Raw genomic sequence first — 24,659 nt, 5'->3', positions numbered from 1 at the left:
TTGCTCCTGCTGCAAGTTTTTCACTATAACCAAATTGGAGATTACAAGAACGCACACAAACACTCTCTAATAACCACTCTCATATAAGCAAAATTAGGGCAACGAAAATACATGTGAAAATAAAAAAACTGCCCTTATTATAAAATTGCATATAAAATTTCGCCCAAGGGGCTCCGCCCCCTACAACCCTTGGGAAAGGGGGTTTACCATCCCCCTTCCAACCCCCACATCGACCTTACCACGAAGGTCGATTTGTGTATTGACTCTGTGTAGGGGTAATATGCGCCAAGGTGATAATTGAGCTCCACACACTAACAAAAGTCATAGTTCTGGTTGAAACTTTTCTGCAACTTGAATTCATTTTTTTGCTTAAAATGGTAGAAACACAATATCCTATGAAAGTTCTATTTTATGATAACTAGAATGGGTTTATATGCTTTAAACTTTCCACTAGAGACAAATTCATTCTGTTCTGATCTTTGATGTGTGCAGTATGTGCTGTTGTCCACAATAAATAAATTGTCTGTTGGAACGATTAAAATAGATGATCAGGTTTATCTCTTATGGCCAAGAATAAGGAGATAAAAGAGATAAGAGAATTCAATGAGATAAGTAATAAGGTTGTTAAGAGGATAAGGAGATAAAGAAGATAACTCCAGTGACTCTATCAAATCTCTCTATTCAAACTTGTAAATCTGTTCCTACAGTTTAGGAGATAAATATTCCTATATTTTTGGAGATTTTTTGTGTTGTAGTGTGTATAAATATATCTCATTGTCCCAGAAATAAATTAAAAGCTTCTATTCAATTGAGTAATCGCCCTCTGGTACTCGAGTAAGCTCAGTTCACAGTTTCTTGTCATTTGTTCAGTCAACAAGGAGGCAAATCTTTATTTGATCGTTACTGCCTTCATTCTAATAATCTTGCACTCTTCTTTGCTGACATTCCAATATTGTTGCTATTAATGGTTTGATATGAAAAATATTCCTTTAAGGATTCATTAAGTGCTCATCATTTCTTTTTTTAATGGAAAAAGTAAACACAGAAGTTTGCAGGAGACCTTTTAATTGAACTTTTTATTTAAAAGAAAAAGGCAGGCACAGGAAAAAGTAAAGTAGCTCTACTAGAGCAAGGATCAACTGATGAGAACTTAGAATACTAGATTTTAATTTCTGATCTTATGATTTAGGTTTTATTTCAACTTTGGAATTTGGAATTATTTTAATAAGATTTGTTTAGATTTTATATATTTTTTTAGTAAGATTTTGTTAGGAAAATTTGATTTATCTTTTTAGTTTTAGCCCATAAATAGGCTTTATTGATGTAATTAGGAATTTGGTTATTGATTTTCCCTTTTCCCTCTATGCTTCTTCTCGTCTTCTTCAATCTTTTGCAATTTTCTTGATGTCCCATATCAATCATCTTGTTGGAGAATTGTAGGAAGAATCCTGAATTAGTGGAATCCAAAATTAGAGGGATTAATATCGCAATATTTTAGGAGGTTATCTTCTATTATTATCTTACCTATTGTATTCTCTTATAGCTTAGGAATTATTTCCATTTTTACAACATCCTAGATTAGGAAATTAATCTTGTATATCTTACAACATCCTAGATTAGGAAACTAATCTTGTATATCTTATAGCACCCTAGATTAGGAAATGAGTCTTGTATATATATCTTAGAGAATAATGAAATTTGTGTGAGTTATTCACGCCAAACCTATCTCGTTATATGGTACCAGAGCTCAGTTCAACCTAAATAGCATAACCAGAAGAGCCAATCACAATGGCCGACATCAACCCTGAGAATGCAGTCTAAACAATTGTAGATTCCTCTACCACCTCCAACCTACCATCTGCAAGTATCCTATCAACCCCTCTATCCTTCAACAATCATTCCTTGCAGATTATCCAACACAAATTGAACGGAAAAAAATTTCGAGAATGGTTCGTTTCAATATGTTGTTCTTGTAATCAAAGGCAAAGGAAAATTTGGCTCTCTCTTTGGAGTAATTTTGACTCCACCCATGGATACAACAGATTATCAACATGGGAGTCAGAAAATTCAATTGTTATGGCATGGCTTATTAACTTGATGGAGCCAAAGATTGGATAAACCTACCTATTTTACAAGACTGCTAAAGAAGTATGGGAGGTAGTACAGGAGATATATTTCGTTCTTGAAAACATAGCCAAATGTTTTGAGATTTGGTCTACTTTTCGCACCACTTGACAAGGAAATCTTAGTGTCACTGAGTACTACAATGCATTGATGGAGTTATGGTAGGAGATGGATCTTTTTTATGATCCTAGTTGGGAGTGTCCCACTGATAGTCTGAAGTATAGTAAAATGCTAGAGAAAGAAAGAATCTTTGATTTTCTTTAAGGACTCAATGCCGATTTAGATGATGTACATGGCCAACTACTAGGCACCAAACCGCTTCCATCCCTTCGGGAAGTGTTTGCAGAAGTCAAAAGAGAAGAGAGCAGAAAACATGCAATGCTTAATTTCTCTGTGGACTCAAGTTCAAGCTCTGTGCTTGCTACATTCAAGCATGAAGAGAATTCCTCCCTTTCCTTGCTACATTCAAGCATGAAGAGAATTCCTCCCTTTCCTGGGACAAACAGTGATGTGATCACTGTAATAAACCCTATCACACAAAGGAAACTTTTGGAAAATACATGGTAAGCCAACAAATTGAAAGCCAAAAAATAAAAGGGAGAAGGAGCATTTAGCATATACCATTACAGTTGCTCCTGAAACCGAGAAAGGCACTAGCTTGAACTTGACCATTGAACAGCTAGAGCTCCTTCACAAGCTGTTAAGCCACACACATCTGACTAAGGGACCAAACACCTCAACTACTAATCCAACAGTCTCCACGGCACAAGAAGGTAATCCAAGATATTCCTTATTATCTAGAAAATTGAATGGGAATTGTTGGATAGTAGATACTGGAGTCTCTGATCATATGACAAATTCTATGGCTACAATAAACAAGTTCCAGCCTAATGACAAGAACTTGAATGTCTTGATGGCAGATGGTACTATGTCTTCGGTTATGGGACAAGGGACAATTTATGTGTATGCTTTGCAACTGAAATCTATATTACATGTGCTTAAGTTAAAATGCAAAGTCTTCTCTCTGTCAACAAGATAACTCAAGACATGAATTTTTTGTGACTTTCTTCCCTTCTCATTGCATATTTTAGGACTAGTCTTCAGAGAGGATGATTGGCAGCGCTAAGGAAAAGGAGAAGCTCTATTTTGTTTTAGGAGATGATGCTTTCCCGGGATATTGGTCACCAAATAAGCTTTCTCTCATAGTTATTTCCAATTTTGATGTTACTTTGTGGCACAAACGCCTTGGACATCCAAGTTTTTCTTACATAAAAACATTGTACCCTCATTTGTTCATCAATATTGAAGAAATCCGATAGAACAATGAAAACTATCGTACTCTTCTCCATTAGCAACTAGGATTAAATATACAAGACTCCTAGTTCGATACAAACTTATCTCCTAAACTTTAGCTACTAGATAAAACTCCTAAATTCTAGTACAAGATAACAAGATAAAATAACTTTTAACTAATTTACAAATACACATATATGAGATCAGCTTGAGGATAACTCAGGAGAGTTATCCTCATCTTATTCTTTTCATCTCATCCACGAATCATCTCTTCAATCCTTTAGGATTGGTTGTTGCATCTTTATCTTTCAACACCCCCCCTCAAGCTGAGGAATATATATCAAATATTCCCATCTTGCTTCCTATATATTCAAAACTTTGTTTTTCCATTGCTTTGGTCAAAATGTCTGCATGTTGTTCTTCTGTTAGAACATAAGTCAACTTAATGCTACCATCCTCAAGCTCTTGTTTGATAAAATGGCGATCAATTCGGACATGCTTCATCCGATCATGCTGCACCAGATTGTTGACAATGTTGATAGCTGATTTGCTATCACTATAAAGAATTTTAGGAGATAATATTGGCATAGACAAGTCATTCAACAGTCTTTCCACCCATATCATTTCACTAATTGCTTGAGCAATTGAGCGATACTCTGCTTCAGTACTGCTGCAAACTACCACTTGTTGTTTCTTGCTCCGCCAAGTCACCAAGTTACCCCATAATCTTGCAAAATAGCCTAATGTGGATTTGTTATCTTCCACAGCACCTGCCCAATCAGAATCTGCATAGCCTATTATCCCTCTATCTCGGCTTTTTGTAAATAGTAGACCCTTACCTGGGGTTCCTTTAAGATATTTAAGGATGTGATGAGCTACTTCCAAGTGTCTTCCAGTCGGTGAATGCATGAATTGACCCTTACCCTTACCTGGGGTTCCTTTAAGATATTTAAGGATGTGATGAGCTGCTTCCAAGTGTCTTCCAGTCGGTGAATGCATGAATTGACTAACAATAGTCACAGCATAGGTAATATCCGATCTTGTGTGAGACAAATAAATTAGTTTGCCTACCAGTCGTTGGTACATGCCTTTGTCCACTAGATGTTCTTCTTTTCCTTCTCTGTTCTTCCAGTTGGGTTCTAGAGGTGTACTTGCTAGTTTACACCCCAATTTTCCCGTCTCTTTTAGCAAGTCAAGAGTGTACTTTCTTTGGGATACAAAAATGCCGTTCTTACTTCTTGCAACTTCCAAACCAAGAAAATATCGTAGTTCTCCCAGCTCTTTTACTTCAAAGGCCTGCCTTAGCTGTTCTTTTAGTTTCTCAATTTCTTGGTTATCATCTCCCGTGATAATGATATCATCCACATAGACTATTAGAATTGTTCTTCTACCATTCTCCTTGATTTTTGTAAAGAGTGTGTGATCCGCTTGTCCTTGCTTATATCCCAGCTTGTATAGAGAATTACTAAATCTTTTAAACCATGCTCTAGATGATTGCCTTAAGCCGTATAGAGATTTTTTTAATTTGCATACCTTATCTCTTGTTTTGTCTTTCTCAAACCCCAGTGGTATCCTCATATAAATCTCCTCCTCTAAATCTCCATTTAGGAAGGCGTTCTTGATGTCCAATTGGTGCAGTTTCCAATCCAAGTTTGATGCTAAGGACAGTAGAATCCGAATTGAATTGAGTTTGGCCACGGGAGCGAATGTTTCTTCATAATCCAAACCTTGAGTTTGAGTAAATGCCTGGGCTACAAGCCTTGCTTTATACCTTTCCAGACTTCCATCTGATTTATATTTTAGAGTGAATACTCACTTGCTACCAACTACCTTCTTTCCCTCCGGAAGATCCATAATTTCCCATGTACCATTTTTCTCCAAGGCTGCCATTTCTTCCATAATTTCCATATTCCAGTTTTCATCCCGCAATGCTTGATAAACATTTCTAGGGATAGCTACACTGTGTAAACTGATAGTAAATGCCTTGAAGGAGGGAGACAGTTTTGAGTACCCAATGAAATAATTAATAGGATGCTTGGTGCACATCCTTTTACCTTTCCTCAATGCAATTGGGACACTTAGGTCATCATCAAGTTGTTGTTGTATATCAGTATCAATTGTCTTGTTTGGACTTACCTCCGGATTGGACAGATTGGTTGGCTGAAGATTAGCAACTTTTGGTCTTCTGGAATAAACCTTTAGAGGTTTAGTCAGGTCTTGATCACCCTACTGGATTTCAGTCTCCTCTTTCTCCTCCCCTTGATGAGTTTCAGTAGGAGGAGGATTAGTAAGGGGATCGAGAGGCACAAAGATGACTGTACTCCAATTGTGGACTGAATTTTCATTTTGATTAGTATTGTGGAAGAATGGTTGGTTCTTGAGAAATGCAACATCACAAGAAATAATGAACTTGCGGGTTGTTGGGTTATAACATTTATAGCCTTGTTGGGTAGGAGAGTATCCAACAAACACACATTTAAGAGCTTTTGGGTCAAGCTTGGATGGATTTAACTGGTTCTAATGTACGAAGGAGGTACACCCGAAGACCATAGGAGCAAGACTGTTTAAGGCCCTGGAATAATGAGGGAAAGCTTCAAGGAAGACATTTAAGGGGTTTTTATAGTTTAGGGTCTTTGAAGGAAGCCGATTAATGAGGTAGGATGCTGTAAGAACAGCCTCTCCCCAATAAGAATGGGGGATTGATTGAGTGAACATAAGAGCCCTAGTTGTCTCAAGTAAATGCCGGTTCTTTCTCTCGGCTATCCCCTTTTTTTTAGGGTTGTATGGGCAAGAGTTTTGGTGAACAATACCATGCTCATTTAGATAATGGTTAAAGTCATTTGAGAAGTATTCTCGACCATTGTCACTTCTTAAAATATGAATGGAAGCTTGGAAAATATTCTTAACCATGAGATGAAACCGTTTGAAAACCATATAGGTTTCAGATTTATCTTTCATGAGGAAGACCCATCAAACTCGTGTGTGATCATCAATGAAGGTGATGAACCACCGAGTGTTTGTTAGATTTGAAAGTCTGGCTGATCCCCAAATGTCACTGTGGACTAAATGAAATGGCTGGGATGGTTTGTAAGAGTGTTTTGGATGAGAGCTCTTAGTTTGTTTTGCAAGAATGCAATGTTCACAATGGAAATCCTGAATTTTATTGATAGAAATTGAAGGATACAAGACTTTAAGATACTAGGGTGTCCTAATCTTTGATGCCATAACATTAAATCAGAATCTGAAACTGCAGCTAAAGAGGATTGAACAAATGACCTACACTCCTTTTGGTAATCAAGATTGACGATTTGATAGAGATCTCCCTTCTCTTTAGCTTTGCCAATCGTACTCCCTGAAGATTTGTCCTGAAAAACACAATGGGAAGAAGAGAATATCACTGAACAATCCTTATCTTGAGTAATTTTGCTTACTGACAACAATTTACATTTCAAATTTGGCACATAAAGAACTGACTCTAATTTTAGCCCTGCTACATAAGTTGTGCCCCTTCCTTGGACTAAAGTATTAGTTCCATCAGCCATAAATACAGTAATATTCTGATCACAATGTTTAAAATTGGATAGAATTTCAAGATCACCTGTCATGTGATCTGATGCACCGGTATCTATAATCCAAACACCTGTGGTCAGCCTTTTAGAGAACAAAGAATGACTGATCTTACCTTGTTTAGCTAAGGATACCACCTAATTGTTGTTGTTGTCCATACTTTCGATTGTTTTCTACACCTTGGGTTGATTTAGCAACTGCTGATTCAACAACTGTTGGAGAGCTTCTAGTTGATCTGAGGTTAAAGAGATTGGCATCGGTGCTAAATTTCCTTTTTTAGACTCTACCATATAGGCGGACTACACACCTTTTTGCTGGTTCCTTGGTTTCCAATTGGCTGGTTTCCCATGCAGCTTCCAACAGGTGTCCCTAGTATGATAAGGCTTGTTACAATGGTCACACCATTGCCTATCTCGCTGCATCTCTCCCTTACCTATAATAGATGACCGGCCACGGGATATGTTTAAGGCAGAACTCTGTAACATGCATTCATTTGTTGAACCACTAGGTAGCATCACTTTCTTTCTACTCTCCTCCCTTCTTACTTCGGCAAATACTTCTCTCATAGAGGGAAAAGGCTTAGTTCCAAGCAATCGTCCTCTAACCTCATCCAAATCTGAATTTAGACCTTGTAAGAAGTCAAATATCCTTTCTTTCTCCACCATCTTGTTATACTTCCTTCCATCAACTGTGCATTCCCATGTGATCTCATGAAAGAGATCAACCTCTTGCCATAATTCAGTCAAGGTATTGTAGTACTCAGTTACCATGTTATTACCTTGCTTTGTTGATCAAATGGTGGATCGAATTTGGAAGCTTTGGGCGGTATTTTCGAGATCTGAATAGATCTCTTGAACTGCATTCCAGATTTCGCTTGCTGTTTTGTAGAAGAGGTAAGTTCTTCCTACCTTTGGCTCCATTGAGTTGACTAGCCATGCCATGACAATGGCATTCTCAGCTTCCCATACTGCATATGCTGTTGAATCTTGGCTCGGCTTTACAATTTCTCCGATTAGATAGCCTACCTTCCCTTTTCCTTTAATCACAAGCATAACTGATTGGGACCACTCTCGGAAGTTGGTTCCATTCATCTTGTGTAAAGTAATCTGGAGGGAAGGTCCATCGTAGGCTAAGGAAGAATGTGACGAGGTTGCAGAGATTGGATTGCTCTTTGTAGGGAGAGGAATAGACGTCCCTATACTGGCTGTTTGATCATCAGCCATGGCGTAAGTTGAAGAGTTCTCTTACAATTAGAACTCTAAATATCTGGTAGCTACAGAAGCTCGAAACCGAGCTCTGATACCATGAAAAAATCCGATAGAACAATGAAAACTATCATACTCTTCTCCATTAGCAACTAGGATTAAATATACAAGACTCCTAGCTTGATACAAACTTATCTCCTAAACTTTAGCTACTAGATAAAACTCCTAAATTCTAGTACAAGATAACAAGATAAAATAACTCTTAACTAATTTACAAATACACATATATCAGATCAGCTTGAGGATAACTCGGGAGAGTTATCCTCCTCTTATTCCTTTCATCTCATCCACGAATCATCTCTTCAATCCTTTAGGATTGGTTGTTGCATCTTTATCTTTTAGCAAATATAGAGAATGTCATTTCAGTGTGAGCCTTCTTGTATTCCTGCCAAACAAACCCACAATAGTCATTCAATCCATCCCTATACTCCTTCCCAACCATTTTACCTAATTTATAGTAACATTTGGGGACCTGCACAAACCCCAGACTTATCTAGTGCAAGATAGTTTGTCACTTTCATCAATAACCATACTAGGGTATGTTGGGTATACCTCGTGAAAGAGAAATCTGAGGTTAGTGTTATCTTCCAAAGCTTTCATAAACTCATTCTCAATGTTTTTCAGTCCCCTATTCATATTCTTAGAATAGATAATGGCCATGAATATTTTTCCCATGCGTTTACCAATATGTCACCAATCATAGCATTTTCCACCAAAGTACTTGTCCCTGCACACCTCAACAGAATAGGGTGGCTGAGAGAAAAAATCGCCACTTACTGAAAGTTGCTCGCTCCTTAATGTTCACTAGTTATGTTCCTAACAAATATTGGGGAGAAGTTTTGATCGTTTCCTACCTAATATACTGTTTACCATCCAAAGTCCTTAACTACTCAACCCCTTTAAGCACCCTTTTAGCCAAATATCCTCATGTTCAACTCTTAACCTCTTTCTCTACCAAGGTGTTTGGTTGTATTGTGTATGTTCACAATACCAATCCTACTCAACACAAACTTGAGCCAAAAGCTCTCAAATGTACCTTTGTTGGCTATTCCCCCACGCAAAAAGGATACAAGTACTATTGCCCGCTTTCCCAAAAAAATTGTCTTTTGTGATGTGACCTTTGTTGAAGACCAATCATTTTGCCCTGGTGACTCTCTTCAGGGGGAGATATCAAAGGAGAAGTGTCATTAGGATCCCCTATTGTTTCTCTTCCTGTATCTCTTTCATCCCTTCCAATTACAGATCCAACAAATCCTATTGACTTTGAACCACCTCAACAACCACCCTAACTAACTGAACCAGTGGTGACTAGTCAAGGGGAAGAATCAAACTCTAAAAAACCTATTCTAGTTTATTCCAGGAGACGAAAAACTCCTGCTCCTCTACTCAGCCCAGTGTTATTAAAGGCCCAAGGTACAAAGGGTGTTGGAGCCTGAGGCACAAGACGCAAGGGATGGTGTGCGCCTAGTGGATATTAGGTGCATGTTGACTAAAAATAGAAGGAAAATATGTCCTAGTTGAAAAATAAGGTATAAAATAGGTCATGACTCCTAATAACATATTTACGAGCATGTTATAAAGAAAAATTAAAAAATTCAACATATACTAACTAAAAAAAATATTAAAGCAAGTTACATACCTGTAAATTTTCGCAAAGTATATTCCATCATATTTCAACAACTCACATATAAGCATCACAAAAGTTAAAAACTTTGTAAAAAATTTTAAAATATATTGTTGGCATATATATATATATATATAATGAAAAGAACAATAAAAAATGTCAAAATATGCAATTTAAAAGTTTTTAAGTCAACTTAAATTAAATCTTAAACAATTTAGAGGTTTTAATCCTAACTAAGATTAACTAATTATGCATTTTAAATAATCTAAAAATCACCCTCATCATCAAGATCAAACTTTTTTATATTTTCATCATTAGAAGTATCATCTGCAATATCCTCTTCTTTCACGTCATCTCCCTTTCCATCTTCATCAAGCTCAATTGGAGCACTTGAAGTAGTAGTTTTAGCAAAGCACATCCCTCATATTTTAGCAACCCAAATATAAGCATCACAAAAGTTAAAAACTTCGTAAAAAATTTTAAAATCTATTGTTGGCACACACACACACACACATATATATATATATATATATAATGAAAAGAACAATAAAAAATGCCAAAAGATGCAATTTAAAAGTTTTTAAGTCAACTTAAATTAAATCTTAAACAATTTATGGGTCTTAAATCCTAATCAAGATTAACTAATTATGCATTTTAAATAATCTAAAAATCATCTTCATCATCAAGATCAAACATTTCCATATTTTCATCGTTAGAAGCATTATCTCCAATATCCTCTTCCTCCACATCAACTCCCTCTCTATCTTCATCAAGTTCAATTGGAGCATTTGAAGTAGTAGCTCTTTTACTCATTGTCAAATTTGGAATTGAAGTAATTGTTGTTTCTTTTATCTAGTTGCATGGTAAGGTTCTTCAATGCCAGAAGCTCTAGAAACATCAATTCATGTCAAATCACCATCCTCGTGTACAAGTTCATCATCTGAGTCACCAAGTTTGCCAATTGCCCCAAGCACCCACTTGTTACTTTCATCAATTTCATCTAAGGAAATGGGATCGATTGATTTATGTAAACTGAAGTGACATCTCAAAACTCTATCATGCTTAACAAATACTAAATCATTGGGATGTTGCTCCAATCGGTTTCTCCTTTTGTCATGAAAGTTTCTTTAGTAAGGAAAGTTTCTTTAGTTTTCTTTCTTTCTTTCTTTCTTTTTTATTGTTGTCATCTCTTATGTCATTTTTTTTCTTTTGATTAATTGTTTATATAGTATTTAGTAATAATTGGAATTGGAATTGGAATTTCAAAAGTTTCCTTTTCCCATTAGGATTCTATTAGATATAGTTAATTTTTAAAAAGTTATAGCAATGAATGTAAACAGGCCTAAACGGTGAAAAAATGAAAAAATAAGAAATAATAAATATAAATCCTAAAAACAGTTAAAAAAAGCCAAGTGTGCCTAAGGGCCTAGTGGGCCTAGGCACACTAGGCTGGTTTGTGCCTACCTGGGAGCATTCCAAGCACCAAAGGTGTGCCTAGGCGCACCTTTAATAATATAACTCAGCCAATTATTAGAACCGAAGGCCTATCCACTAAGAGAGGAACCAAATGAGGTTGATGGCTTCAATGATCCAACTGCTCTTCGAAAAGGGGTAAGGTCTTGTGATAAGTATCCTATTTCTAATTACTTAACATATTCTAGACTGTCTCCATAGTTGAGGGCCTTTTAACACAACAATTGATAACATGGAAGTTCCAAAAGATATTCAAGATGCCTTAAAGGATCCAAAGTGGAAAGAAGCTGTTATGAAAGAAATGAAGGCATTGATTAGAAACAATACATGGGACGTTGTAGAGTTACCCAAAGACAAGAAAGTAGTGGGGTGCAAGTGGGTATTTACAGTCAAATACAAGTTAGATGGGACTATTGAAAAATACAAGGCGAGGTTGGTAGCTTAAAGATTTACACGAACTTATGGAATAGATTATGAAGAAATATTTGCTCTCGTGGCAAAGATAAATTCCATAAGGGTGTTACTTTCACTTTCTATTAACTTGGATTGGGAACTGTTTCAACTAAACATCAAGAATGCTTTTCTCAACGATGAGTTGGAAGAGGAAATTTACACACCAAGTTTTGAGGTAGGAGAAAAGGTTGGAAAAGTTTGTAAGCTGAAACATTCACTCTATGAGTTAAAACAGTCACTTAGAACTTGGTTTACGAGGTTTAGCTGTACTCTTACTAGGTTTGGGTACAAACAAGGAGAACCTGATCACATCTTGTTTACCAAACATGTAACTAGTGGAAAACAATCCATATTGGTTGTGTATGTGGATGTATTATAATCACTGATGATGACATTCAAGAAATTGCTTAATTTAAACAATAGTTGAGAGCTGAATTTGAGGTCAAAGACCTAGGCACCATGGGGTATTTTCTAGGAATGGAAGTGTCTAGAAGCAAACAAGGCTTTCTAATTTCCCAAAGGAAATATACTCTAGACCTCCTAAAGGAAACTAGAATGCTAAGGAGCAGTCCAAACGGGTACACCACTTGAAAGAAACTGGAAATAGAGGGCAACCGAAAATGATCCCCTAGTTGATAAAGATACCAAGGGCCGGTTGGGAGACTTATCTACTTTTAACTCACTTTCCCAAATATTGTTTTTGTTGGGAGCATCGTGAGCCAATTTATGCACTCACCCACTCAACAGCATCTAGATGCAGTATATCACATCTTGAGATACTTGAAGGGGACACCAGGAAAGGGGTTAATGTTTCAGAAAAACGAAGCCAAAGGAGCTGAAGGTTTTACTGACACAGACTGGGTACGTTTTATTATGGATAGTAGATCAACTTTTGGTTTCTGTACTAAATTGTGGGGAATTCTAGTCACTTGGAGGAGTAAGAAGCAACTAGTAGTGGCACGCAGTAGTGCAAAGGCAAAATTCAAGGCTATTACCAAAGGAATTTGCAAGTTAATTTGGTTGGAGAGGCTGATGGAAGATTTACAGGTGCCTTTAACCCTTCCAACAATGCTATATAGTAATAGCAAGTCAACTATTGGCATTGTCAATAACCCAATCTAGTATGATAAGATGAAGCATGTAAGAATTGATAGGAGTTTCATAAAAAGGGAAATCGAAGATGGAGGAATAAAGCTTATTTATCTTCCTACAGCTAGTCAAGAGGTAGATGTATTCACCAAGGTCATGCCAAGACCGGGATTCAAATCATTAATTGGCAAGCTGGAAATGAGGGACATCTATTCACCAGCCTGAGGGGGGAATGATGGAGAATTGTTGGAAGAGTCCCGAATTAGTGGGATTAATATCATAGTATTTTAGGAAGATATCTTCTATTATTATCTTACCTATTGTATTCTCTTATAGTTTAGGAATTATTTCCATTTTTACAGCATCCTAGATATCTTACAGCATCCTAGAGTAGGAAAGGAGTCATGTATATATATCTTAGAGAGTAATGAAATTTGTGTGAGTTATTCACCCCAAACCCTGTGTCCCTACACAACTCAACTCAATAAAATCTCTGTTTACAGTTTCCATTGAGCTTCAATGCTCCTCTATTTGGCTTTATCTAGTTCAAGAATATTTGTTCACTCCTATACCATCCTTTTTGGGTGTGCATCCTTAGCCTTGAGGCAAGCTGACTAAAGTCACTCCTTATTGTGTGTGGGATGATATTCTTAGATTAGTTGTGAGTATGATTACTCATGATGTAATTCGCTTGCTTCATATTTCCTTCCGAACCATCTAAATCTAAAGGGAAATCAAAGAGAAAGGATATAATGGTTTTTTGAAGCTTTAGATTGAATGGTGTAATATAGAGTTGGCAAATGGGTCGAGTGGGCCTGCCTCCCAGCCTAGCCCGATACTATAGCAAAAGGGTCGGGCTGGCCCGCCCCAAACAAGAAGGGTTGTGCCGGGCCAGTGCTTTGTGGCCGTGGCCCACCAAAAAGGCACGGCCCTCCACACTGGCCTGACCTGGACAACTGGGCCCACAGCCCGGCCTTGCCCGTTTGCCCCATTTACGAAAATCATATATAAAAAAATTAAAAATTACACATAAAATGAAAAAAATAAAATAAATTATAAATCATAACTCAGATCCATTTTAACTTTGTAAGTACATAAAATTAAGAAGATAATTGAATTCAGTCTAAATTCGACGATCGCTTATAAAAATTCAACACATAAAATTGTAAGCACAAAAAAATTCGACAATCGCTTGTAATTATTTATAAACATATTTTAAAAAACATTTGTTGCATTTGAGAAAAAATATTTAAAAAAACATGTTAAAAAATTAAAAATTAATGGCCCCCGACCCGACCCAGCCCAGCCCGCCTCCTTCGCGGGCCAAATTTGGCTCAGCCCACGAAATGGGTGGGCCAAGCGGGAGGCAAGTCGGCCTGGTGTAATAGGATATTGATCAATTTGGCATAGAAGAGGATTCTCTCTGAAACAGATTGCTCATAGACCTAAATGTGACACCATATTGCCAGAGGATGGTTTATTAAGAAGATGATTACAATTGCCAGAAGCTACAATCAAGCTATGAAGGATTTTGAATTTCCTTTTCAAAATATGTATGAATTTTCCTTTTTGTAGTCTGATTGTTGCAGTATTTGGTTATTCTTATTGGCACATCGTTGTTTTATTTCCATTCATGGAGGCTTCTAGAAGTTTCAATTAACCTTTTCTTGTTTCTGACAATTCCTCTTTTTGCATGGATCCACATCTCCAGAACCAGTTCTTTATCTCAGGTCTTTCAGGAGATGACACTATACATAACCGTGTATTAGAAGCGTTGTATAAGCGTATTTTGAAAGCATATGATGAGAAGAAATGTTTCAGGGTTATTATTGTCATACCACTTCTACCTGGCTTCCAGGTGATAAAACTTGCTTGTCTGCCCTCAATTTCAAAATTTGAAAAGTTCTTATTGTAATGTTAAATTAAACAGGGGGGTGTGGATGATGGTAGTGCAGCGTCTGTCAGGAGTATTATGCATTGGCAATATCGAACCATATGCAGAGGAAATAATTCTATACTGCATAATCTTTATAATCTTATTGGTCCCAAGATGCATGACTACATAACTTTCTATGGCCTTAGAGCTTATGGCAGACTTTATGATGGGGGTCCTGTGGCTTCCAGTCAGGTATGTCTGCAATTATGCACTTACTCTATCAGTGACAGATCCTCCTTTATCCTTCATCAATAAGAAAAGCTGTAAATCATCCTTTACCATTCTTTCTTGCTGTGTTAATTGGACTCTACAAAATTGGTGAAGTACCCGTATTGGACACTTGACACTTTGGGGAGGATATCGGACATATACAACATAGTTGTTTGGATAATGGCTCAATAAATATGTTAAACTAGAATTTTCTATTAAATAATGTCTAAAACGCTTATCCTGTGTGTAATATCAAATACTAGTTGTAAACACAATTAATATTAACTAAATTAGAAGAAATGTTTACTCTGCCAGAAGATTAAAAAAATGGAAGAAGTTTTCATAATTTTGATTCTGGTTGTATCCTGCATGGCAAAAATATAGTTTTTGTATATTCTTGAAATGTCAGTGTATTTTATTCAAAGATAATAAAGAAAATGCAAGATTACGCTGTTAATTTAAATCATGTGTCCTATAGCTGAAAAGTCAACATATCGATTACCGTACAAAAGATTGTTGCATCAATTCATGAGTTAAAATGCATTGCAATGCACCATTACATCTCATAAAGTGTTAAAGAGTTTATGTCCTTGTAGGTGTCCAATATGGACACAACATGGAGGTGGCATCTTCTGGAAGTGTCTCTGACTCTTGGACTGCCGTATTGAGCTCTGAGACACTAGTATAACATTAAAAAGCATTATTTTATATCACTCAAATGTAATCCCATTTTGAATTGCTGTTTTCCTGCAGGTGTATGTGCATAGCAAAATCATGATAATCGATGACCGCACATGCTTGATAGGATCAGCAAATATAAATGACAGAAGTTTGCTTGGATCAAGAGATTCTGAGGTACCTTTAACTTTGGATCCTCAATTGTAATAATCTAGATATTAAGATAAATCTGTCACTATGCATAGTTTACAGAAATGTTTGTGCATTTGCATCATGAATTTGATTTTTAAGACCTGTAAGGGTTTTGTTCTCTTGAGGTATGATTAGGAGTTCTTGGAATGAGAAATTATGGTTTATACATACATATATATATATGCACATGTATAAGTCTGGAATTTCGTCCAGCAAGTTTGAGGTTTGATGAAGATCTTTCTGATGCGGTAACAGTAGAAAATTTGCAGAAAATTGAAGAGAAGGAGAATAAATTAAGAAGAAGATATCAGATTTACCGAAATTATCAAAGGCATTAATTTTTGAATACATCATATGCCTATTTATATAGGCTAGAAGCCTATCCTAACTAAAGTATAAGTAACCTAACTATAATTATCTTGACAAAATAAATAAAAGATAAAAAATACATCGTATACTTATTTATATAGGCTGGAATCCCATCCTAACTAAAATATAATTAACCTAACTACATTTATATCAATAAAATAAATAAAAGACAAAATCTAAATAAAATAAGATTAATCACAATACTAAAATCCTATCAATGACTAAAAGATAATTATCCAAATAAAAGTTAAAAATCTTAAATCTGTGTCTAAATTCCAAAATTCAAATAAAACCTAAATCCTATCATCAAACATTAAAAATTTAATAATCCCAATTTCATTGAAGGCAGGATAAAGAATTCCTGTTTTTGAATTTGTAATTCTCAGGGAATTGCGCTTAGTTCTAGTGTAGTGGCTGGAAGTCCAAAATTTTGCATCCAAGGATTGTCTTTGTCAAGTAGTTTCAAATCTTTTCTGTTATTTCTATTTAAAGAAACTGTGAATTGAGCTATTGGTTCTCTTTAGCAAATGATTTGGGAGTCGATCAGAATCCGGTCTACAGAATGTTAGATTAGATACTTAGGTGTAGCCTTTATATCTGAAATACATATATATACATACTGCTTGCCATTATAAGAGAGAATAACATTCAGATTAGGACCTTTCAATCACACATTCTCAGTTACGCCGACTTCCAGGCAGTTCAGATATTTTAGATGTTTTTCTCAATTTTCTTTTTAATCCTGAAAATTTTGTTTTATTTGCTGGCTTTCTGAAAGTTTTCCTCAATTTATCATATTACCTACAATTCTGAGTTTTTCTCGACAAGCTACACATAGATTATAACATGCTCACGCTTTAGAAAGTCTCTCTGAGATGTTAACAAAAATTGTGGATTCAGATTGGAGTACTTATTGAAGACAAAGAATTTGTTGATTCTTCTATGGGAGGGAAGCCATGGAGGGCTGGAAAATTTGCTGTGTCTCTTCGTCGTTCCCTGTGGTCTGAACACCTTGGTCTAAATGCTGGAGAGGTTTGTACATGTTGCAATTCCTAAACAGCTGCTTTTTTTCTCTCATTTTAGTGGCTAGACATCAAAGATGTTATTGAACAATACCTATATCTGAAAGAAATTGACTGAAAACAGAGAACTAATGAATCCTTGGGATAAGTTACCCAACTGAAAGTATATTTTGGTTTTTTTCAGATTAGTCAAATAAGTGACCCAGTGGTTGATTCAACTTACAAAAATATATGGGTGACAACTGCAAAGGTAAGGATGATAAACCATTGTCAATAGTTTATAAATTTGCATAAATTACCATTCACGTTATTTTTCTTGGCTTAGCTAGATTTTGAGGAATTCAGGTTTCTTGATATTTATATGAAGAAAAGAAATGTCCTTTTTTTTCTTTCTTATTCTCTTTATGGGAGTTTGAAGGTATTTCACTGTACAACAAGGAAAATATGTGGTTTTATAGCATGAGTTTCTTTGAGAGAAAACAGAAAATGAAAACCATGGGCTTTGTAAAGAAGATCATCGCTGTTATCTTCAGATATTCTGCAACTAACTTTGCGTGGTCTAATGACAGACAAATACCATGATCTACCAAGACGTTTTTTCTTGCATTCCAAACGATCTAATACATTCCAGGTATCATGCTGTTGCCAACATCCCCACGTATGCCCCTTTTTTCACCCATTTCTGACAGTCATCCTATGATATATGCAGAATTGCGCTGAGACAATGCATGGTCTACTGGAAGGAAAAACTAGGCCACACTACCATTGACTTGGGAACAGCCCCGGAAAAGCTAGAATCTTACCAGGATGGTAACTTGAAGGGTACTGACCCCATGGAGAGATTACAGACTATAAAGGGGCATCTAGTTTCTTTTCCTTTGGATTTCATGTGCAAAGAAGATTTAAGACCCGTGTTCAACGAAAGCGAGTATTATGCTTCTCAAGTTTTTCATTAGGTATGAACCATACAGACACAGAAGGTCTCAAGATGAATGAAGGCCGATGCTTGTTACACTGTCCAAATTTGCAGAATCGACAAGAGAGTGAAAGAAGTCTATAAGCCTTGAAGAAATGGTAAATATCCTCGATCTGTCATCATTGTTTTATATAGAATTCATAGCAAATATTCTCAAAACTGAAAAGATACCGAAAAACAAAAACAATTTAGGTTAGCCCGGCTGCCAGCCAATGAGCTTGAAGATGGGCTTCAAGTGCTGTATTCTTTTGTCATTTACATAAAAACAAGAAAATGGACTTGAGACCCCTTACATTGAGAGAGAGAGAGAGAGAGAGAGAGAGCCAAGCCCCATTTTCGGCAGCAGTTTTGGATATTTATCAGCAAAACTACTGCCCCTCTTTGCACTTAATTTATTTGTTGGTATACTTGCTCACGTAATTTGACTGATTAATTGTTGTATAAACTTCATGAATCCTGTCATTGATATAGTAATTCTTGGAAGGTAACCTTCATTGGGTATCTTACTCAAGTCATTTTCATAACTGGGTAGTGGTGATAATTGAGCATTGTACTGTTTATTTAATGGAATTTATGCCTCTTTGTTGTGGTCTACATAGACTACATTGTCATGAACTACTTTTAGTCTGTCTTCACTTTGTTGTGGCATGCATCATAGGAAAAGGGCAACAATTACATTATTTTGTTTTTCTTGGCATCAATTGGACATGTTGATAGAGAACACTGTCATTCGGTACCACAATGTTACAACTTTTGATACGAAAGAGAAATGGCCATCATTAGTTTTCGTTTAATTTAAAATTTCTCTGTTCTGGCCATTTATTTTCTAATTTCACTTTATTTTATAAATTTGAGATAAACATTATTTAAGTTGTCGACCTTAACACACTTTTTTCTAAGAAAACTTTCTGCACTGACAATTAAATAATTATCCTCATTTTACCACTATAGAATTAAACAATTTGCAATAGTTTAATTAATTGTATGGGTTGTATTATGAAAATGAAAGCCAATGCATGACAAAATAAAAAGATACCACTTTCCTTCCTTTCTTAAATTTGAATTTAATGATAAAAAGTCGAGTTTAACTTCTCCAATAGATCAAGTAATTCTCTCAAGACTTATAACGAATAAGAGCATTCTTTATAACTATAGCTGATTTTTTAACTTAAATGAAAAAGAAGAATTAAAATTAAGTAGTCAGAGTCAACCTAAAATTTATTAAATCAAAACATCATCATGACCTTTAGAAATAAATTTTGGTCGGTAAAATTAAGACTTTGAAGATGTTTGTTGATTAGTCAAACTTGTATTGGAAAAATATTAAAACTGAAGGTGGTGGCTACGAGGTTCCTTCTATGGCAAGGTTGATGTATTTTGCAAAATGAAAGGCAAGAGTAAATTTGAAACAAATATAAAGGCACTTTGTGTATTTATCTAAAATGGTGTATTTGTCTAAAACGTAAAAAGGCAAAAGATGCTTCGGCCTTTGTCTAAAACGTAAAAAGTCCATTGGGTTTGGATTTCAACCAACCATGGCTGGAGTTGCAAGTCTGGAGTCTTGTGTAATTTTTTATTTTTATTTTTACTTTTTTTATTTTCACATAATTAAAAAATAATTATAAACTCAATATATATTTATAAAATTATATATAAGGGGTAAATTTCACATTCTGCCTTTGTTTGATAAAAATGTATCAACCATTCATATATTTTCAAAAGTGACACATACATAGTTGTTAAAAGGACAAAAAGATTGTTTACCCCTACCTATGTTATTCTTCCTCCCTCCTTATCCATTAAAAAAAATGGTGTTCATCAACTCAAATTGTTTGATTTGGGTTCCATTTCAAAACAATTTGGGTTAGAAATTAATGAACCTAAATCATTCAATTTGGGTTCCTTTGTCAATAAATCAAAATGATGTACACTTCTATATCAGTTTTAATCAATTTTGAATTCAAGAATGATTTGGGTTTTTTCACTCCTCTTTGTCGATTTTCATTTTTTCATCTATTTTTAATGCAAATTGTTTTATCCAAGGTTGATTACATGAACGAACCATTCGATCTACATAAGTGAATCGAATTTAAGAACACTATGGTTTAATTTCAAGAATCACTCACCTCGATCCTTGAAATTGAACCATATAATCAAATTTGATTCCTTCAAAGATGAAAAGAGAATGACAGAGAAATAGGGATAAAAAAAAATAGTGAAAGAAAAACTAAAGTAAAAGTATCACTATTACCTTCTTTTTCTTTATTCTAATTTTAATTAGCATTGTTGATCCCCTATTCACTAGCCATTGTTGGGCCTCAAAGAAAGAAAGACATAAAAGAATGTGTTAGGATTGCGAGTTTCAACCCTTGAAGTTCAAGATCCAGCGGACTCAGACAATAGCCCGAGTCTTAGAACAGTGAGCAGTAATCTGTCGCATGCCAACAGCACCATCTAGCCAACTAGGCCATCTGAGGCCTTAGTTCACATGTCAGACACGGAGATAGTTAGGCGTTAATCAATCTTTCTCGAGAATTAGAGCATCCATTAGTATGTCCATTGACAACCTCAAGTCCTCATTGAATTCGATTCTATTGGTGAGATAATAAATGGGAAAAAAAAATTAAGGAGTGAAGTGGGCAAAGGAAAGAAAAAGAGATATAAATACGAGAGTATTTTAAATATTTAAAAAAAATAACTTTATTTTTTAGATGACAATGAGGAACTAATACTAGATAATTATAGTTATAAGAAATCGATATCCTTTTCAACAAAGGTGTAGTCGATACATTTTTATCAAACTTTAGGAATAATATGTGAAATTCACCCTATATAAAGATTAAAATATATATAATTTCATAATTAAAATTTTGAGTTTTTAAGATTAAAATAAGAAAGAGTTGAAATAAAATAGCCATTTAAACTCATTTATGATACAGAAAAGGCTATTGCCAATTTGGAATTAAAGGTAAAATTATTGAAATTTGCTCCATATTATATAAAAAATATTATACTTATAAATAAATTTGACAAACGACTGTCACAATTTAAATGCACACAACTTTATATTACTCAAATATATAATAATTTTATTTAAAATTAATAATAATAATAAGTTAATAATTTATATAAAATTATTATAAATTCATATGCACAGATGAATTTAGTAAGAATTATATGTGAATCTTACATCGTGCGTATAGCATTTCCCCCCTTTCTTTTATGGCATTTGCCTGATTGTCAGTCTAAGCGAAGGAAAGCGTACAAACAGCAGAGGGGGAAGAGAGAGAGAGAGAGAAACAGAAGGCCTACTGTACCGGAGCGGTCTCTCTGGAACTGCACTCAAGCTCCCTTCGTAATCTCTCTCTCTCTCTCTCTCTCTCTCTCTCTCTCCCTCCCTCTCCCTCTCTCTCTCTCTCTCTCTCTCTCTCTCTCTCTCTCTCTCTCTCTCTCTCCCTCCCCCCATATATAGTATGTATATGTATATGCAGATGAATCTTTATTGAATTCATTTGGAAAATTGGAAATAAATTCTTGATACGAATTACGCGAAGGAAAACGCAACTCTCATCGAGACTAGGGTATCTCCCAGCATAGATTTGCCTGCTAGAGATTGAACATTTGAACTTCAAACCCGTACAGAAACTTGTCAATTTTTTCACCCAGTGTGAATTATTCCCGCTTCTATGTTTTTGGCACTTTCTCTTGGTGGGCATTTTGTGCGATGTTATTTTTTTTTCCGGGCCCTAATTTTGTTGCCTTTGTTCTTTTGCCGAAGGTTTCTTGGATCGCCGTATTTGTGGCCTACTGGCGGTTGAATGGCATCATCTGCAATAAACGCAGGTGCCTTGGTGACTTTACAAGAGCTAAACCCTACTTCTCCGTACTTCAAGCAAGGGGCCTCACTTCGAGTTACTGGAAAGTGAGTAAACGCGTTGTTATTTGCCAATTGACTTAAGGCATTGCTCCATTCTAAAATGTGTTTGATTATCTTCTCACAAATAAAAATGCTGGGAGCTTTCTTTAATCACAGATAAAAGCTAGGTTGGCATTCCTAATTTCCTAACCTAAGGTTCTGTTTATATCAGTGATCCGAAAAGCCAAGAAATACACTATGTGGTTGTTGTTACTTGATTGATTAAGGGGAAACATGAGCATTTTTGCAAGTCCAGAGAAAATGACCTACGATGCAAAAAGTGATCTTTTGCTAGGTTGAATGTAACCATTGATTATAGCATGAAAAGTGAAGAAATTAATATTTATTTTTTTTCATTATATGATAGAAACTTATTTTTCATGTTTCTCATGCCATGTTAGTATATATGTGTAGCATTAATATGTGTCTCCATGTATCTCTATTCGCGATCTAGCCTGAGAAACCCTTAATTTTTTTCTTTTGGTTTGTAGGATAAAGATAATGGATTCTGATCCCCATGTAAAATTATGTCTTATTCTTTGTTAACTTCTTGGAGCTTTTCTATGCTAAAGGGTTGTGCAAAGTACTCCTGCTCTTCCTTTCTGAGCTATATGAGTTACACTGGACAAATTGCTGGGCCTTCAACAAAGGTGCACGGGTTATACCAAAAAGAAAAAGAAAAGAAAGCAACAACAACAACAATATATCAAACTGGGGATACCAACAAACAAAAGTAAGGCTAAAAATTATCACTGACAAAGTAAGGCTAAGGCGTGTTCCCCTGTGTTATGAAACAGTTGTAGGTCCACATGTTAATATAACAATGAGTGAGGTGGTTTTGGTATGGGCTCTGGAGGACACTGGGGTCTTGGCAAAGTCTCTGGGGTAGAACGTGGGTTCCTTGCCCTCTACCTATTTATAACTGACAATTCAATGGCTTGGAGACATCACCCTAATTTTTTGAAGAAGCAGAAGCTGAAACCTTAACTGTTAATTATTTTCCGAGAAGTGTTAATTAAATGCAATCTGTAAACTCTATTTATTTCCCCCTTTTGCTTTGGCAATTTTAAGTACTATTTACAAAGAAAAAGAAAAGGAAGATGAAGAAAATCATGCCTCCTTAAATGCTATGCGGAATATAATATATTGATTTTGGATCTAGGCGGGTAGATTCCTCATGATTTCAATTTGATTGCCACTTGAAAACCTTTACCCATCTCATTTGCCCTTTAGGCTGCAAGAGTATTCTGTGGAGACTGCAATTGCTGTAATTATTGATGGAAATGCTACTCTCAAGATTGACACCCAACACTTAAACCTCAATCTTCGCAATGGGTCTACCTACCAGTTCATTGGGGAACTTCTCATTCAACCAGACAATGAGGTAAGAAGATGTTCAATTTGTACTATGTACATGCCTCACGAAGATGCACAGGCATGCTTTTATAACAGGTGTAAATACAATGCATGCTTGGAAGACGGACACACTTCATTATTGTGGCCCGACTTCAAAAAGTGGTCTTCCCTTGTCAATCATGGCCATGGAAAAGTTTGCTATATCTGGCATCATATTTTAGGCCAGAAAGGTGATCTATCAGAAAGGACCCAAGGCAAATACACTTGTCTGTGCATGAATCATCCTGAGTTTGAGCAGAAAGCACATCAACAAGAACCCTACTTTAGAGCATTAGATTGAATATTTACAAGCCTTATCGATACTTCTAACTGCAGTATCCAGCCCCATTTGTCATGAGTTGGAGATATCTTTATATGTTTATGCATTCCCAAGCTTGAGTGCTGAAAAATAGTACTTTTTTTCTTTCTGCATGATGCAGGCCATACTAAAGGCACGAGTTGGAAGGAATGTCGATGGTATGGATCTCAACCTCTACCACCAGTCTCTGAAGCTCTTGAGAGAGTTTATTTCTGATCAAACAAGTACTCTTACAGCATAGGGTTGTGCATGTTTGCTTTTGTATTTGGGACCAAAGGTAGATCTGAAAATTTAGGAAAAAGTCTTACTTCCAACTCAAAGAAAGATGTTATGGGGAAGTCACTGTATTTGTTTGAGGCAAGAGAATGGAATCAGAATTTGGTAATACCTGCTCTTTTTTTGCAGTTTCTCTATCAACAGTTAACATTCTATGTCCCCTACCTTGGTTTATGAGGTTGGAAATAATTCCAACTGAGATATAGATTGCTTCAATTGATTGCGCATTTCCTTTTTCAAATGTTTTTGTTTATGACTAGTGGCACATTTTACTATTTTAGAAATTTCTGATGTCAAGTTAGATCTGTGGAACTCCACCAATTATCTCTAGGTTTGGACATGGGTTTGATTTCCCATTCAGGCTGCAGCTGTTAGTTGTGTAATGCATGGTCCATTAGAGCTGATGAGAGGAGTTGGAAGGGTCTTTGTTCTTACCCCTGTACTGAACCAAACCAGTTTCCAAAACACCATTATCATTTATG

The 24,659-nt window shown here is 35.8% G+C and overlaps 2 protein-coding genes across 5 annotated transcripts in view; both read left to right on the top strand.

The window, feature by feature from the left end:
- The window catches only part of LOC127811414 (phospholipase D zeta 1), a 67,400-nt gene extending 48,618 nt beyond the window's left edge, over window positions 1-18,782 (top strand). For all 3 annotated transcript variants that reach the window (XM_052351265.1, XM_052351267.1, XM_052351266.1), the window contains 7 exons: window positions 14,600-14,746; window positions 14,819-15,016; window positions 15,788-15,889; window positions 17,174-17,305; window positions 17,480-17,545; window positions 17,865-17,926; window positions 18,005-18,782. In XM_052351265.1, coding sequence (XP_052207225.1) covers window positions 14,600-14,746; window positions 14,819-15,016; window positions 15,788-15,889; window positions 17,174-17,305; window positions 17,480-17,545; window positions 17,865-17,926; window positions 18,005-18,251 — 954 coding nt within the window. In that variant the 3' untranslated portion in view covers window positions 18,252-18,782. The remainder of the gene's footprint in view (window positions 1-14,599; window positions 14,747-14,818; window positions 15,017-15,787; window positions 15,890-17,173; window positions 17,306-17,479; window positions 17,546-17,864; window positions 17,927-18,004) is intronic.
- A 2,696-nt stretch (window positions 18,783-21,478) lies between these two features.
- LOC127811024 (CST complex subunit TEN1) lies at window positions 21,479-24,305 on the top strand. Of its 2 annotated transcripts, none has more exons than XM_052350702.1 (4): window positions 21,479-21,626; window positions 22,050-22,193; window positions 23,421-23,571; window positions 24,023-24,305. In XM_052350702.1, exons 2-4 carry the CDS (start codon window positions 22,090-22,092, stop codon window positions 24,140-24,142), a joined length of 375 nt encoding a protein of 124 aa, XP_052206662.1. In that variant the 5' UTR covers window positions 21,479-21,626; window positions 22,050-22,089; the 3' UTR covers window positions 24,143-24,305. The 2 variants fall into 2 exon arrangements, with proteins under 2 accessions (XP_052206662.1, XP_052206664.1); XM_052350704.1 differs by lacking the exon at window positions 21,479-21,626 and adding an exon at window positions 21,697-21,852.
- The last annotated feature ends 354 nt before the right edge of the window (window positions 24,306-24,659 follow it).

This window comes from Diospyros lotus, chromosome 10 (assembly GCF_014633365.1).
Source record: "Diospyros lotus cultivar Yz01 chromosome 10, ASM1463336v1, whole genome shotgun sequence".
NCBI lineage: Eukaryota > Viridiplantae > Streptophyta > Magnoliopsida > Ericales > Ebenaceae > Diospyros > Diospyros lotus.
The sequence above is the reverse complement of the archived record's forward strand: the minus strand, read 5'-3'. Positions and strand labels throughout refer to the sequence as shown.

Coding starts and splice junctions, on each gene's coding strand:
- LOC127811024 (XM_052350702.1), top strand. CDS start 22,090: ATGGCATCATCTGCAATAAACGCAGGTGCCTTGGTGACTTTACAAGAG. Junction 22,194..23,420: donor TCACTTCGAGTTACTGGAAA/GTGAGTAAACGC, acceptor TTTGCCCTTTAG/GCTGCAAGAGTATTCTGTGG. Junction 23,572..24,022: donor TCATTCAACCAGACAATGAG/GTAAGAAGATGT, acceptor TGCATGATGCAG/GCCATACTAAAGGCACGAGT.